This window comes from Saccostrea echinata, unplaced genomic scaffold, assembly GCF_033153115.1.
Source record: "Saccostrea echinata isolate AGI-Se365-2 ecotype Australia unplaced genomic scaffold, CSIRO_AGI_Sech_v1 ptg000033l, whole genome shotgun sequence".
NCBI classification, from domain to species: Eukaryota; Metazoa; Mollusca; class Bivalvia; order Ostreida; family Ostreidae; genus Saccostrea; species Saccostrea echinata.
The window spans coordinates 38,332,678-38,350,713 of record NW_026889782.1 but is presented as its reverse complement, the minus strand read 5'-3'; the positions used below and the strand labels follow the sequence as shown (position 1 = coordinate 38,350,713).

Sequence of the window (18,036 nt, the reverse complement as noted above, 5' to 3'; positions counted from 1 at the left end):
GTCAACTAAGGGCGCCAAATTCAAACTTAGTAACATCATTTACATTACACTACCCCCTCCAAAGAGGAATGCGTCCCGCATTTCTAAATTCTAATAATATCTATTAAGCTACTTAACTACACTCTTAACACCAATTCTAACTCAAAAACAAATTTTGATATTTATCTCAAAATATCTCAATTATGTCAAAAGTTTTTATCACATATCAATGTACAATAATATACAATACTACTCAAAGGAAATCTCTCTATACCAGTGAGTAAATCAAATGAGAAAAAATGTACAATAAAATGACTAGTTATCTCAGAAACAAATGTGAGTATTATCTATACCCTTAAGTGACAATTTACTGTTTCTATTACAGTTTAATTACAACTTCCTCCTCTACTACACGACTAACTTTAATTGAACCATCATCTGTTTTAGTTGTAACAGTCTTTTCAACTCTGCTGTACTTAGTTGGTACTGTCTGTACTGCAATGTCCTTCATTGTCTTATTTTTACTGTTCATAGACTGTTCGTGAGAAGGTGCAGAAATAGTTGGTACAACCGCATCAACTTGAGGTTCAGGTATTGAGCTTCTTCTCACGTCGGAACCAACCGTTGTCTTTGTACCTCCAGCTGAGAACTTGGATTTCTTTGCAGGAATGAATATTTCGGGCATAGTTCTTTTTCTCACGACCCTCCCAAGGATTAGTGAATCCTGCATCTCCTGTTCTTTCTCAATCACTGGATCTCTACGAGCTGAAGACTCATCAGGTTCTTCATCGTAGTTAACCAAACTATTATCAGGTATAACGTTGCTAATGTTCTGTTCTTCTACATCACTGTTATTAGGACTTGAGTCACTCGAGATCTGTAATTCATCACGAAGTCTAGCCATAGCTGCTACACTCTTCTCATTTTGCTCAGTTTTCTCACTTGGATGCTTACACTTCTTGTGTCTGTTCAAGTTCGCTTTTCTCAGTGAAACATAGGGACACTTATCACACTTAAACTGTTTTTCTTGCTGTTTCTTTCCACACTCTAGAACATGATTAAACAGTGCTTCACGACTTGATGTGGAAAATGTACACATCGGACAATTTTCAGGTTGTTTTCTGGGGGTTGTTTTGGTATTAACCATGATGGAATTCTGCAAAGAGAAAAACTATTGACTTTAAATGCTCTAGTACCATTTAGTGTCATAATCAGCTAACCACGTTGGTAATTGCTTTGTACGTTTTGGTCTGACATTATGCTCAAATTGAGATGAGTTATCTGACTCATTTTGTACATTACTATCTGACTCGTTTTGTACACTATCTGAATAAACTTCTGGTAAATTTTCTTTTTCGCCCGAGATCAATTGAGATCGTACAGGTCTCATACGATCTACATGAATTACTTGAGATATTCCTCTTGGTCCGCAATTTACTTTGTAATTTATATCGGAACATTTGGCCAGTACTTTGAATGGGCCAGGCCAATAGCTGGTTAGCTTTGGTGATAGACCACTTTTATGTCTAGGGAAATACACATAAACAAGGTCACCGACTTTGTAATCTTCCCAGTTGAGTTTTCTATCGTGATACCGTTTTTGTCTGAGCATTTCAGCATTTGTGTGTTCTCGAACAACTTTATGCGCCTCTTCTAAACGATCTTTGAGTTCCCAAGCCCATCTTGATTGTGGTATTTTATCAATATGAGATGGCTTTTGGTACATGAAATCAAGAGGAGTTGCTGTCTCTCTCCCTAGCATCAGGAAATTCGGGGAATATCCTGTTGTCTCATGTTCTGATGAGCGATACGCCATCATCACGTATGGAAGCTGCTCATCCCAGTCTGTATGTCTCTCATTCACATATGCACTCAGCATGTTTAACAACGTTCGGTTGAACCGCTCAACCATGCCATCAGACTGAGGATGATACGGTGTTGTGTGAGTTTTCTCAATCTGTAGTAAGTTACACATCTCATTAAATAACAAACTCTCGAATTGCCGACCCTGATCAGAATGGATTGAGTATGGTACACCAAATCTTGCTATGAATTCTTCGACAATGAGTTTTGCAACAGTGCGAGCTTCCATATTGGGCATTGGATAACTCTCGGTCCATTTCGTGTAGTAATCTGATACAACGAGTATATATCTATTACCATTTGTTGTCTCTGGCAACTCTCCTAATATGTCAGTGGCTATTCTCTCCATTGGTCGACCTGTTTCAACTAACTGCATTGGAGCACGTTTAGTTCTGTTTGGTCCTTTTCTTTTGCTGCATTGCTCACATCCAGCTATGTTTAACCTTGTGTCTCGTTGTAAGCCGGGCCAATAGTAAGACTGACGTATTTTACTTATGGTTTTTCTCACACCTAAATGTGCCGAGGTACGATTATCGTGACAAAACTTGAGAACCGTTCGTCGCAAACTCATCGGAATAATAGCTTGGAGTTTTGTAGTTTTCAGCTCAAAGTCTTCCCACTTCCTGAATAGGATGTTGTCTTCGCAGACTAATCTGTCGTACTGTGTGAGTAATGACTTCACAAATAGACTCTCACCAGCTATATCTTTGTTCTTAGGTCTCACACCTTTAGTCAACCACTGCTTAACCATAACAATATCAGAATCTTCATCTTGCAGTGTTCGCAGCTCAGAGCTTGACAAATTCTGTTCCTTGTCCTCCGCTTCTGTCGCTGTCATCACAACCACCTTATCTTCTTCAATTTCTAGATATCCACACTGGTGACATGGTATGCGACTCATTGCGTCTGCATTTTGGTGAAGCTTTCCAGGTCTGTGCTCAATGTCCATGTCATATGCTGATAAGACATCGATCCATCGAGCTAACTGGCCTTCTGGATTTTTAAACCGCATCAGCCATTTCAGTGAGCTGTGATCGGTCCTAATTGTAAACTTTCTTCCAAGTAGATAATGTCTAAAATACTTTACAAAGTAAACAACTGCAAGTAACTCTTTGCGAGTGACACAGTATTTTCTTTCTGGTTTAGACAATGTTCTACTTGCATAAGCGATAACGTGCTCACCACTCTCATTCTTCTGAGATAAAACCGCTCCGATAGCATCGTTACTCGCGTCAGTATCAAGTATGAAGGGCTTTGAGAAATCTGGATAAACCAAGATGGGTGCGTTCATCAAGGACTGTTTCAGTTTCTCAAACGCTACCTGGCAATCTTCATTCCAAACAAAACCATGCTGTTTCTCAGTCAGGTGAGTAAGTGGTTTTGCCTTCTCTGCATACTTCTCAATGAATCTCCGATAGTAACCACAAAGTCCTAGGAATGACCTAACTTCAGTTGCTGTGGTAGGCACAGGCCAATCCTTAATTGCTTTAACTTTCAATGGATCTGTGGATACACCTTTTCTTGAGATGACATGTCCAAGGTATTCTACTTCTCTCGCAAATAACGAACATTTCTTGGCTTTGAGTTTTAAACCTGCTCCTTCCAACTTCTCAAATATTTTGCTTAAATTTTCTAGCATGTTTTCAAATGATTTACCAATGACAATTATGTCGTCTAAGTAAATCAAACATATCTGCCATTGTAGACCTGCCAGCACTGTTTCCATTAGTCTCTCAAACGTTGCTGGTGCGTTACTGAGACCAAATGGCATAACTTGGAACTCATAAAGACCTCTCTTTGTTGAAAAAGCTGTCTTTGGTTTGTCTTTCGGGTCCAACTCAACTTGCCAGTACCCAGAACTTAAATCTAGGGTACTGAACCAAAGAGAATCAGCTAGGTAGTCTAACGACTCATCAATGCGTGGCAGTGGATATGCATCCTTTACTGTCACAGCATTGAGTTGTCGATAGTCGACACAAAACCTCATTGTGCCATCTTTCTTCTTTGCTAACACTATTCCCGAAGACCAGGGACTCGCACTTGGCTGAATCACATCTCTCTCTAGCATGTCGTTAATCTGTCTATCGACCTCTTCTTGCCAATGGACAGGTACTCGTCTCAAGGGCTGCTTTATAGGAGCTGCATTTCCAGTATCGATCTTGTGCTTTACGACATTGGTTCGTCCGAGATCTCTTTCTGAAGATGCAAAAACGCTTGCATGTTTGAGTAGAAATTCCTTAACCCGGACCGCTTGTTCACTGGTCAAATTATTGACTGTCCTGTCATACAAATCTTTTAAGAATGATGGTATTTTCTCCTGTTGTCTCTCAGTCGTCTGAGCACTCATTACTTTGTCTATTGGAGTCATCGTTCCAACTATGGTACCAGGATAGATGTGCTTTACATCATCGGATAGATTGAGTACTCGTATGGGTACCTCTTTAGTTCCATGAGTAAGTGTTCGTCCAAGCAACATTTGATCTTCGCCTTTAAACTTTCCGGACGGCTCAATTATGTGGGTCTTTTCAGGTAAACACTCATCGCTGGTGAGACACACATGACCAACTGTGACTGTCTCAGTTCGAGGGGGTAAGTTCAGATGTTCTGTAACTGCTATCCGGTAACAACCAATTTTTCCTTCCAAGAATAATGAGTAGGATTTCTCACCGATTCTCAGTTTCCCATTATGTACGTCAATAACACAGGAATGGGTTTTCATGAAGTCTAAACCTAAAACACCATCCACTTGCAGATCAGCTACTGTCATTTGCTGTGTGTAGACATCACAATTGTCGAAGGTAATTGAGACAGTTGTTTTACCTTCAACTTTAAGTTTTGATCCGCTTGCACACAAGACGTCATTTGCGTGATCTGTTAAATCAAGGGACGATTTTAACTCTTCGTAAACATAGGACGCAAGGATGCTTATTGTTGCTCCAGTATCCACCAGTAGATTGATTGTACGCTGGTTCACTACTGCCTTAATGAACATTCCTGCCTCGTTCCTGTGACGACTAATTCCAACCTTATTCTGGACAGACTTTTCTTCTCCAGTGCTCAAAGATGAGAAATTACTGTTACCCTTTTCTGAGTCCTTAGGTCTTGCATCTTTTGAGTCTGTCCCTCTGTTTCTTCTGTTGTCTTGACTGGTTTTTGGTTTCTTACAATAAAGACTTATGTGACCACGTTTTCCACACCTATAACAGGTCCGTTGAGACATAGGACATTTGGGTTTCTGAATGGTCGAATTCTTCTCATAATCCTTTCTCTTCTCATGAGCAACAAATCTGTTTCTTTTTAGTTGAGTAAGCTCACGAAGCATAGACTCCATTGTCTTTTCTATCGAGGCCATTCTCGACTCAAAATCCGATCCTTTTGAGTCGTTGCTAGACACTGGGCGAGCAAAATTCTTTGTCTCTTGATTGCGCCGGTCAGATTTAACATAAGCTTCGAGTTCAACGGCAAGACTGATTGCTTCATTCAAGGTCTTTGGACGACTTTGTTTTATTCGTATTCTCATGTCTGAGTCAACCAGGGCATCAATAAATTGTTCTTTTGCCAACGTTTCTTGTAAGTCATTACCAGCTGAAGGATAAGCTAAGTTTGTGAATCTTCGGATTGCTTGTCCAAGTTCAGGTAATGTTTCTGTGGCTTTTTGACGTTTTTCTCTCAATTGTACTCTGTACAATTCCATTTGGTTTGCTGGAAGAAATCTTTCCTCTAGTGCTTTAACTAGGACTAAGTACTCGTGAGTAGCATCACCGCTCAAATTACCCAGTATACCTTGTGCTTGACCTCTTAACGAAACTGCAAGGTAAAGACCTTTCTGTTTGTTTGTCCACTTGTTTAATTCTGAGCAAGCCTCAAAATGAGATTTGTAATCTAGCCATGATCCGCTTCCATCGAACGTAGCTGGTTTAATAAATGTACTCATTGGTGCTTTTTCTGTTGAGTTAAATTCCGTTTCTGCTTTATCAGATGTTCTCGTCGTCTCACGTAAACGATTTCGTCTCATTGTTATGCCGTCTACACCTCTTCTCAGTTCATATGGGGTCTCATTTTTTTCCACGTTTGGCAATTCATCTTCATTACTTGTTCTACTCCTTACACTTGAGTTTCTCACTATAGACTCTGAATTTCCTTCTTCTCTCAGCTCTACTTCTGCTGTTGAGAATCTAACTTTAGGTCTGGCACCACTGTATTCTTCACGATCACAATTCTCTCTTCTCGAGAAGTCTGCATACTCGGAAGGACGCCCTGAAGCTAGTCCAGAATCATGCTCGTCTACTGGATTACTCACAGTCACAGTCGACTTAGGAGTCGAATGTCCAATCTTGCTAGTTTCTCTCATAAATGAGTTCTCAATTCTTATCTGTTCAATTTGTCCTTCAAGTGCAGTGATCTCGTTCTGTATTTCTTCTATACTTTTATCCATGTTTATTAATTAAACCTTAGTCTCGATGATCCCACCGCTGCCACCAAAAATATGTAACGTGTTCTCTTCTGATGGATCCCTCAGTTACTAAACTGAGACCGAGACTCAAAAATAATACAAACTTAAAATATCAAATAGATCGCCTGCCAAAATATACAGATACGGCGAACGTATGTACAAAAATAATCGCCTGCAAAATAAACAAATAAGGCGAAACGAGTTCCTCTCGTGTAAAATAAAAATGATTACCCTTAATTACTTAACTAACTAATCACTAATAAAATCACTATCAAAAATATTAACTAAGATTTACAAACCTATTTACAAAATTATATGACTTAAAATGAGTTCTCAACAGATGAGTACTCAGCTATTCAGCACTTTTATTTATACACACTAAAAGACACTATGTCCACTGAGGACTAGTCGAGCTGTCCCCGCGAGAGTAAGGATACTTGATCCACGTTCTCTTATGGGAAACTGTCGGCTTACCTATAAATATAAACCTCTGCACACAGCTTTCCTCTTCTGAGGTCAGACTAACACTGAATGTGCTGACGCTAGTGGTATGGCGTTTATATACCCTCAGAATGGAAGTCAACGTAACTTGTCAACTAAGGGCGCCAAATTCAAACTTAGTAACATCATTTACATTACAATATACATCGTCGAAAATCCTATTTCGTGGTGGGAGGGGGGTTGTTAGGTTCCAACTTTTTTCGGTACCACATTTTATATTTATACTCTACTACATAACCTTTATTTTACTGCAACAAAAAGGGGGGAGGGACGCCCTTTCACTGAACATTTTCAAAAGTAAAAAATTTGGTTTGGATAAAAGGGAGACTCATAAACAGACCCCCCCCCCGATGTACAGGGCATTTTATAACTAGTGTGCCTTACTTTTGCTTCTGTGCAAGAAATTAACTGGTTAAACACAGATTACATAAAATTATTGATTGATTGATTAAATATTGTTTAACGCCGAGTCGGCAATCTTTCAGCCATATTTCGAAGAAAAATGTAGAAGTTTAAAAAAAAAAAATGGGGGGCATAAAACATTGCTAAATAATTAATTTATAGATCAATCCAAAAATATATGTGTATTTTGGACAATACAAACTTCACTTTTGATCATGACGTTCAACAGATTCCTCAAAAATGTCAAATAATCTATCAAAGCGTGTTCTCCTTGTGGCTCTTCATTTGTTCTTTCATTTCTTTGATCATATTTTCCAAATTCATTAGCAGAGTGTCTAAAAGGCGCTTTTTAGGTCTTGTTAGTTTATTATCTGTTAATTTTTTCCTTGTTCTCTGAATTTACTCCGCTGTCAAATGACATTATCTATTTTGTTGATACCGTGAGACCACACAAATTATCAAATTCCTTTTGCTAGTTAAATTAGTGTTTTGTATTAATAGTTTCCGTGTTTAAAGTGCGGGTCTGGGGTATAAATAGCAGCCAATGAGAAAAATGGAGGAAATTTCAACTTTCTTGCCACTCTTCACTTCGCAGGAGATTCTTTTGAAACTACATGTTTACATCTATACCGTCAATAAACATCTTCCGAAAGTTATTGAGCAATCTAACTTAGCCATCAAGTGTGTTTGGGTGTTTACAATACAGAGTAAAAAAAATATATACAGTCTATAATATTCATTTTAAATTTTGGGCGATCGAAATTTCAAATTTCTTTGGAGTTTGATGGACAGCTTTAGAATGTTTACATTTACACCGGAAATGCCCGTCGCATGCTAATGACCGCCATATTCTCACCTCAAAAGAAAAGACGAAAATACTCCGAAAAAAATCCTCAGTACTTTTTCATTATCTTTTCATCAAATTGTAAATTAGAAACAAAGCCCATGTTAGAACACAGAGAGTGTAAACAATTATCACTGTGGGTCAGTCAGGCTGTTTTAGTCACTGTAGTGAAGCATCATATCGGCGAGATAACAAAGATTATCAGCGTGACACGTGTCTGTGGCTGTCAGCAGGGTTAGACCCAGAAAACAATCAAGTGGAAATGAAAAATTAGAAAGTCACACTATTAAAAAAGAAATCTTCAAAATATTTTTTAGTTCCAACGATGCCCCATGTATGGCTTATTTTTTGGATTGGGAAACCAATACCTAGCAAGTTCTAAAACACATTCTAGTAAAATATCCCTTCGATGGCACTCAGCTTTTCGTAATCTTGGATCGTGGAGTAAAGCATTTCTTTTCTTAGCTATATACCTCTCATCCAAAAACACACCTCTGTGAAAAAGCATAGTCCAAAAGAATTTATACCTTTCTTTTCTAAGGGAACTGTTCCGTGTGTTTGGTGGCACAGGCTCCGATGCCCACCACATTCACGGGCACCAATCGCTCTAACTCATATCCGAATGATATGAAAAGGTTTTCGTTAGCGGGACTTCCGGATATGCGTTGGAGGGACTTTTTATCGTCGCCTCGGCGGTAAGTTGAGCTCTTTTTCTTGTATTTTAACCCTTTTTTACAAAACAATGTGATTCGACCCGTTTTATTGAGTTGTTGCCTCACTATGAAGTGTTTGGGCTGAATTCTGTGTTGTAATGACGCTAGATAGTTTATTCTGCAAGTTTCGTCAAACAAATCTAACCCGCGGGTTACCCGTCGTGTCTGCGATCAACTACATTTATGACAGTTTGACCCTTAAGGATCGTAAAACACTTTGACATAACATAGGCTGTCCTTTATTGATTTAAGCGGTATCTATGAATCATCAGAGAAGAATCTCTTCTCTCATAAGCCGTACATCCTCCAAGCAAGCTGTATCTAAAAAAAAACATGATATGAGTTAGCGGTACATGATATGAGTTAGAGAAGCAAAGTAGAATGCTAGATAATTTACCTTTATGTTGAAATATACCAAACACGAATTTGAATAAAAATCATGTTTCAGGTGTGATGATTTCACTATCATTCTAAATTTAAATTGGATACATTGATTGTCACCATGGAAAGGGGGGGGTATCTAAAATAATTTTCAGGCAGGCCTCTACTTACTAAGTTAGTGACTGGCAAAAGTCCTTCCACATTTGCCCGAGTAGTAATTGACGAAAGCATCTGTTGCATGGCTTAGAACATTGACCAGCTTCTGTGTCGCCTGGGAATTTTTTCACTACATCGTACATGTTCGTATTCGGCATTACACTGCTTCATCAGGTTAACGGAAAACTTTCTCTTGGTAGCTTATCTGTCGGCATCTGTTCCACACGGAAACATTCTTTAACTATATTTTAAAGCATCAATAGCCTTTTCCGAGACTGTGCTAGGTGACGAGTATCACATATGGCCTCCACGGTCTGCCCATGCTCTTTCATAGCCATCTGTAGTCCATGGTAAGCTGCACCGTCTCAATTAGTGGTGATCTGGCCAATGTAGTTAGGTTCTTGGTCACTTAAAAACTCACGGCGGATTTTCTCTTTCCTCAAGTCCTGGTCCATCAGGAAGGCAGTACACTTCCCGAGATGATCTTGACACTTGGTTCCTTGGCTTTGTTTATGACAGAGTTTATTTTTTGTGAATTTTTAGTTTTGCACACATGCTGACGTCACGGGAGGACGGGACAGTGTAATGCGAGTCCTCTCGATAATGAGGGGAGTGTGACTGGGAAGTAACATAGTAAGAGAGCACTTGTAGCGCCATCGAGCGGTCAACGGCACCCTAAATGGTAGAACTAAGTCAACAATCCTTGATCCCTCAACAAAATGTTACTAAAGTGACAAAAACAACACTGTTATCCTTTCAAAATGTATTTAATTTACTTGATATCAAGTTTCTAATAGTACATCGAAAATAACAAAAAAGATATCCTCGAACAGCACTGACTATTTTCATACTTAATGACCACAAGCTGACTACCTAGGAACTTTTAATTCCATATATACATATAAAGTAGGTTGCCCACTAAGAGCAACGCTTTTATCGAGGTCAGTTACATAATGTTACATAATTTACTTTACGGTTGCTCACAAGGAGCAATGGATATTTGTACGATATAAACAATTTTACAAAGGGCGCTTAATAAAATTGCGAATTAAAATTACTAGTAATAAATAAATAATTTAAATGAGAAAATAAAAACGACTTGACATTTCCCCCATACTTAGTTCTGGCTCCGTACAAAAGATACATGTATATAAAAAACGTATCAAAGGGAAATTTAGTTTTTTGTTATTGTTTCAATGATAAAAAATATGATAACTTTAGCCTGTAGTCTATCACTTAATGGCAAATATTTAAGGAATATAAAGAAAACTAGCGACAGCTGCAAAAAAGCGTGGTGCTGGTCAAATCCGTCTTTGGATAAAAAGTATCGTCAACCACACATACTGGGTTGCAGCAATACACAACCTCTGAAGGAGGGGGGGGGGTATACTGTTTTACCCTTGTTGTCTGTCTGTCCGAAACAAATTTTTCGTCACAGTTTTCTCAGCAAACTACTCATCGCAGATGCTTGACATTTTAGCACACACTTTGTTTAGGCTTGCCATATTGTGGGATTAATTTTTGTATGAATCCGATGTCAAATTCCTGTTTATCCGTGCGTCTGTCCGTACCATACATAACAAATTTTGGTTGCAGTTTTCTCAGCAACTACTGATTGCAGATGCTAGAAATTTTAGCATGCTCTTTGTTTAGGCCTGCAATATGGTGGGATTCATTTTGTACAAATCTAATGTTCACTTGTTCATCCTTGTGTCTGTCCATGACTGAACTTGTGTACATTCTCATCAGAATGTATATTCACATCAAAGCGGGGGTATTACTAGTGAGCATTGGCTCACAGACTTCTTGTTTTATTAACTTCCGAGATCTTTTTTTCTTGATTGAACAGAATATGTTGGAAAATTGCTGGTAAAGATTTTTGTTAGAAGACGGCATTATCCTTCCTTAAAATTTGCCTACGGTGATTTTGTTTGTTTGTTTGTATATTGTTTCACGTCCTTCTCGAGAATTTTTCACTCATATGGAGACGCCACCACTTTCCGGTGGAGAGCTGCAAATTTTGTCCTATACTCGGCACTTACGGCCATTGACCAGTGAGGGTCTTTTTCGTGCCAGCACCAGTGAGGTTCTTTTTCGTGCCAGCACCTACTGCGACACGGGACCTCAGTTTATACGGTCTCATCCGAAGGACCGGTCTCCATGTCCTATAGTGGGATTCGAACTACGGAGATTTTGTGTTTGACCATAAAGCAGATGAACCACGTCCACTGACGCATGATTATGAAGACTTTGACAAAAATGAACTGACAGAAGAACATCTAGATATAATAGAGGAATTTGATGGAATACGTTTTAAATGGGTTGTATCAAATACAAGATTGATTCAATATGGAATTCATATCACTTCATAAACGTGGATATTTGAAACCGGCATAAGACTCTGATGGAAATGTCTGTCTGATTTTGGATACCACACAAGCATGGATAATTTTTCGTCTCCTTTTTCCAAGGATATGCCAGATCCAACGAGAAAATCGTCTGTATGCTAAGTATCTGTATAATCTGTAATATAAAATGAACCATGAAGAAAATACTAGTTCTATAATTTCATTTGAAGGGAAAAAAACAGCTTTTGAATTTGAAGGAAAAAACAGCTTTAATATGCTTAAATATAAAAAAAAAAAAAAGCTGTGTACATTATCTTACTGGTAAATTGGTTCGTTGTCATCAAAGGGCCCATCCGTGTCTATAAACTCGTACATGGAAACTTCCAGGACATCAATATTAAGACAATTTCCCTGAAACCCATCATGTTCTGTGATGCACTTTAAATGTTTAGCTTCTATTTTTTTCTAAAAATGGGTGCAATTTCATGACAGCAAAAACATTCTTCATCAGTTTCCATTACTTGGCACATTTCACAGACACACCTTGTAATGTGAATAAATTAAGTTATTTTATTTATTCTTCATATATATTAAATACGTGTATATGTATTGATAATGCTAATAATGAAAGTATGAACATAAGTTGTCACATCTAAGTTATAAGCTAAAACTAGGGAAAGACTTTTCAGTTTTACCAGATCTGTATCACATTCTGACCTCTCCTCTTTAAGCGACCTTTTCCATGGATTTCCTTAAAAAGAAAATTTAAAAAAAATGATGAATTCGTACACTACACCCCTCCCCCAAACAATGTTGATATGAAATATTTACTTAAGAATTAGAAATCACAATATTTAGATAAGATTCGCTCAATAAATAAAACGAATAAAATAAATGAAATACCATAAAATAAATACTTAAGTAGGAGTTTTTTTATTCACAGATTAATACATAACTTTACAATACATATATACATTTTCTGTAATTCTTCCAGGGCTCCCAGGCTTCATCACAAGTTACCGAATTATTGTTCTTATAGGCAATATACTTGTTTGTTTCATACTTCTATTTGATAGAGGATATCAGTATATTCAAGGAGAGTTTTTACCACTACATCTCATTTTGTAGATAAAATATATAACTTGAAGAGCAATGAGATGTTTACTTTTGTCTAATTTTTCAAATGATCCCAGTACGAATTCCTTCTTTGGATATACAACATTAATATAAATATCAAAACTGTTCAATAAAACTAGATCGTTCACATTCCGAAAAAAATGTGCGCAGTAGTTTCAGTCTCAGTTTCACAAAAAGAACACCCATATAAACCTTTTTCTTAGTTTTATGTAAAGAGGAATTTGTTGGTAATATTTTATGGTTTTGTATCTTTAATAAGCTTAAAAAGGAAAGAAGATTTTTACTCCCAGTCAATAACATATAAGTTAAAAATCACATTCCAGCTAGTTTAACCTAATGGCTTGATGTCATTGCTTTTCAACATTTCAGAAAGATTTCTGAATTTCTTACAAAAAGAGTTACTTTTGATGTACTGCATTTAGCATCAAAAGGTTTAAAAAGATAGGAAATAAGTAAAAAAGTAATAACCTCCTCTTCTAATTTTATATTTCTCCTGCTTTAACATCAACTCCAATGGAGAGCAACTTTGCTTTTACCTCCTCCGGTATAATTGATACCGACTCTTGAGAAATAACTAACATATCTCTTTTGAGAACGGGAATTTTCGCCTTAAACAGACATTTTGCAAATGAAAATAAGCATGTAGCCCTTTTTTTCTCCCACATAAACGTACTCCCGCTCTCAATAGTATTTAACAACGAGGGTGTTTTGTTCCTGGTCTCGACAGAATTTTATATGAAGTAAAAATAGTCCATGTGCAAGTTACACATTATATATAATTATATACCTTGATTTGAAGAATATTCTGATAGTTTTGTTTCGTTTCGGTAGGCTTCGTTTCGTAAGATCTCGTTTTTAGGTACAATCGCAACATCTCGGGTTTTTCCGTCAGAGGTCGGGAAAACAACCTCGAATGCATTAACATCACCATTACCATCACCGCATTATACATCTTCCTGTTTATTTAAATATAGGATAGACGGAGTTAAATGTCCCTCCTATAGTATATTTTAGGTAAAATCTTTACATTCAATAAGTTTAAACTCCATACTCCATAGATAACAAGTCTTCCAACAAGTCTTCCAACATTTATTTCAAAGTTTGTGAAAATTGTGGTTGTCAACGTTATACATTCGAGGTTGTTTTTTCCGCTAGTCGGAAAGGTCCGAGAAATTTCGAGTGGTTCGGTAGATTTCGTTTCATTTCTCTTTCGTTTCGCATTTTACAGGTACCCTTTATTTCATATATGAATTAAATACTAGGTTTTTTTTATTTAAATAACCTGCGGTGCTTCCTTTAGTTTTCTCACATGTTCTACAAGTTGTTCCGCTTTTCTTCGAGCTCGCTTACTCTAACGGAATTAATGGATTCCCATGGAACTGTATTCTGATAAAAGAAAAAAAATGTGTATTCAAATTAAGCAATCAGTCATGTAGTTTTTAATTATATTTGTTACTATTTTAAATATTTAAAAAAAAATAAAATAAATTTTGAGAAAAGTATTAAAGAAGTAAATAATTTTTGTAAAAAATCTTCACGCAAAGATTTTAACATGTTAAATGTTACTTACAGATATATCTAATGTAGACAGTTGCAAGGAACAGGTAATAAAGAGTTGCTTTCTACAATAAAATATCTCTTTTACCTGTAATAGTAGGTAAAAAAAAAAGTTTTAACTAGTTCTAGGTAAATGCAGCAACAAATTCATTAAACAAACAAAAAAGTGTACTTACGATGTGCATGTACAATATTGAATTGGTGGAAAATAGTCTTACTAATTAAAAATAATGATGATAATGATAGTAGCAATAAATATAATCCCCCTACCCTTATACACACTGATATTCAATTAACTTCCGAGATTTGGTGGCCTCAATGGTGTTGAGGTTTGGGTTTTGGGTGATTCATTACCAGCCTCAAGAAATGACATATAAGTATAGTCACAATTTCAATTACAGAACATGTAGATAAGTAGGATTGCAATGTAACGATCTGTTCTAGCAAAATGTACTTAACTCCAGTGTTTATCGAAGGAAGAGAAAGTGGGAACTTTGTGTAAGGACAGTACATTAAAAGTAAACGTTTACTTCTTTCTTTTAACACCATTCTTTAAGCAACATTTGTAAGGCGGATACGTTCACAAAATGTTCTCTTTACCAAGGTGTTTCAAAGCGTACCATTAAAATAATGAGTTACATACGTTACTCAACGCTCTCGACTTCATAATTAATGTGTGATGAGCTATGTATCCTTAGGTGGATATTTGGCTAAATCAGTCCAAAATGAGTGTACGTAAATTGTATTGATTTTAGGATAGGTCCGTCGCCCGCGTGGCACTGTGGTTAGAGCGTCTGCTCTAGAGTCGCAGAGTAATGAGTTGATCCTTACGTCGTGGGTTCGAATCCCATTGTGGGACGTGGAGACCGGTCCTTCGAATAAACCGAGGTCGCGGTAGGTGCTGGCACGAAAATGATCCCTCACTGCTCAATGGCCGTAAGTGCCAAGTATAGGACAAAATTTGCAGCTCTCCACTGGCAAGTGGTGGCGTGTCCATATGAGTGAAAAATTCTCGAGAGGGACATTAAACAACATACAAACGAACAAACAAGGATAGGTCTTACATGTTACCAAAGGCATTTTTTTTTCAATGTTTGTTTGTATGTTTTATATACATAACATAATTGTTGCATGCTAAGAAGAAATTTATATGTAAATAACGATTTACGGCACCTAGAAACTCAAATATTGAGTATATTTATGGTTCTATTTAAACATGTAAAATGTAATTAATATAAGGAATATTTTTATGTTTATTGTGAATTATTGGTTTGTAAATAACACAGACTTGCACGTAGGCATATTTTTCATGAAGCGCAAATATGCCTACGTGACAAGTCTGTTGCACACCAATAACTTTAATAAAAAAAAAAATAAAAAAACAAAAACATTCCTTAATCAATTGCAGGAATTATAATGTTAAGGTTTGTAAAGATTAAGGGATATCACCAATCGAACAAAAATGAACGTTATATCTATTATGGCGAGACTTCATAAATTCTTTCTTTTATGAACGTGAAGCTTTGGTAACAGACATGTTGTCATTTGTTCTTTAAAGGGACCCGCCATAGTACGTTTTTCCCTGATGAAGATATATGGAGCCAAAGAATTTTGTTACCTCAAATAAATCGAAAATTAAGTTTCTGACAACACTACAATATTTCGAAATATTAATATTATCTAAAAGACATAATTACAAAATGATTTTTTGTCGAACTGTATATATCTATAACGTTACCATATACATCTTCCAAAGCAATTAAGAAAGTTTTAAGTATTTGATATAAATTGATTATTCAGGTAAAAATATGTACAAAAATGTACAGGTATATTCATGCCTTGACAAAAAAGCAGAGAGATTCTAGTCCAAAGATATCAAGACGGTCAGGATTGCGGCAGCGAGTTTGGAAGAGTGGTTCAAGCACTTCACATTCGAGCCCAGTCCATGCACGAAGAGGGAGATATAGGAGGGACGGGTAAGAACAACAACCAGAGGAACTGGACGAGGGAGAGTTGGGCAAGGGCGACAAAGGCGAGAACAGCACAGAGGAGATTTAGCTGCTTCTCTTACAACAAGAGGCCCAAGGGCCATAACGGACACCTGACTACAATAAAACAATTTAGAGGATCCATAAACTGATAAACGAAGCTTTGTTGCCCAAAGCAAGAAAAATAGTGTGATTAGCATCAACAAAATAATTGGTCTAGTATCTATCTGCACCCCCCCCCATTTATCACTATTCCCATGCAGACTATTAACAAAATGTCTATTATTTAACTCCATATTATTACTTCTCACAATGGCTTCTCTTGGCCTTTGAAGAACATTTAAAAAGATAAGTTATTTTTGTCTCATTTTTATTCATCTATTATTTCCAAGTCATTAAAACTATGAAAGTACTTATTTATTATACAATAAATTTTCTTGCATGATTCACCATATTATTAAATAAATAAAGCCCCATCCTTACACCAGAACATCTGACCCATTGGCCACGAACTCACAATTCTGGAAGAAGCACCTTTCTCATCATAACTATACACTTGTTTCTTTACTTTATAACCAGTAGTATAAAAAATATTTTGAAAGAAATTATGCATTTTCACTATATAATCAATAGAGCTCTCCCCCCCCCCCCCAGAACCCACGACCCAGGGGTCATGAATTTCACTATTTTGGAAGAGGCTTTCTTCCTTATCATAACCATGCACTTCCTTTGTTTTAAAAAATACCCAGGTGTAGAGAGGAAGATTTTGAAAGAATTCATGCCTTTTTCCCCATATAATCAACAGAGCCCAGCCCTAACACCAGAACCCCTTACCCAAGGGCCATGAAATTCATAATTTCTGAGGAGGCAGCCATGCTCATCATAACTATGTACTTAGTTTATTATTTAATATCCAGGAGTAGAGGAGAAGATTTTCAAAGAATTAATGCAATTTTACTATATAATCAATAGAGCCCAGCCCCAACACAAGAACCCCTGACCAAAGGGCCATGAAATTCACAATTTATGAAAAGGCAGCCATGCTCACCATAACTATGTAGTAAGTTAGTTTACTTAATACCCAGGAGCAGAGAAGATTTTCAAAGAATTAATGCATTTTCACTATATAATCAATGGAGCCCCGCCCTAACACCAGAACCCCTGACCCTGGGCCCATGAAATTCATAATTCTGGATGAGGCACTCTTGCTCTTCATTACTATGTACTAAGTTACTTTATTTAATACCCAGGAGCAGAGAAGAAGATTTTCAAAGAATTAATGCATTTTCACTATATAATCAATAGAGCCCCGCCCCAACACCAGAACCCCTGACCCTGGGCCCATGAAATTCACAATTTTGATAGAGGCACTCTTGTTCTTCATAACTATGTACTTAATACCCAGGAGAAGAGAAAAAGATTTTCAAAGAATCAATGCAATTCTACTATATAATCAATAGAGCCCTTCCCTAACAGCAGAACCCCTGACACTGGGGCCATGAAATTCACAATTTTGAGAGAGGCACTCTTGTTCATCATAACTATGAACTAAGTTACTTTATTTAATACCCAGGAGCAGAGAAGAAGATATTCAAAGAATTAATGCATTTTCACCATATAATCAATAGAGCTCCGCCCTAACACCAGTACCCCTGACCCAGGGGCCATGAAATTCACAATTTTGGAAGAGGCACTCTTGCTCATCATAACTCTG

The 18,036-nt window shown here is 37.1% G+C and overlaps 1 protein-coding gene across 1 annotated transcript; it reads right to left on the bottom strand.

Moving 5' to 3' along the window:
- Positions 1-358: 358 nt before the first annotated feature.
- Positions 359-1,126, bottom strand: LOC133198549 (RE1-silencing transcription factor-like). Its single transcript, XM_061334628.1, has one exon. It carries the CDS (start codon positions 1,124-1,126, stop codon positions 359-361), a length of 768 nt encoding a protein of 255 aa, XP_061190612.1.
- Between the last annotated feature and the right edge of the window lie 16,910 nt (positions 1,127-18,036).

What these genes read in the sequence shown, in the direction of transcription:
- LOC133198549 (XM_061334628.1), bottom strand. Translation starts at nt 1,126, where the DNA reads ATGGTTAATACCAAAACAACCCCCAGAAAACAACCTGAAAATTGTCCG.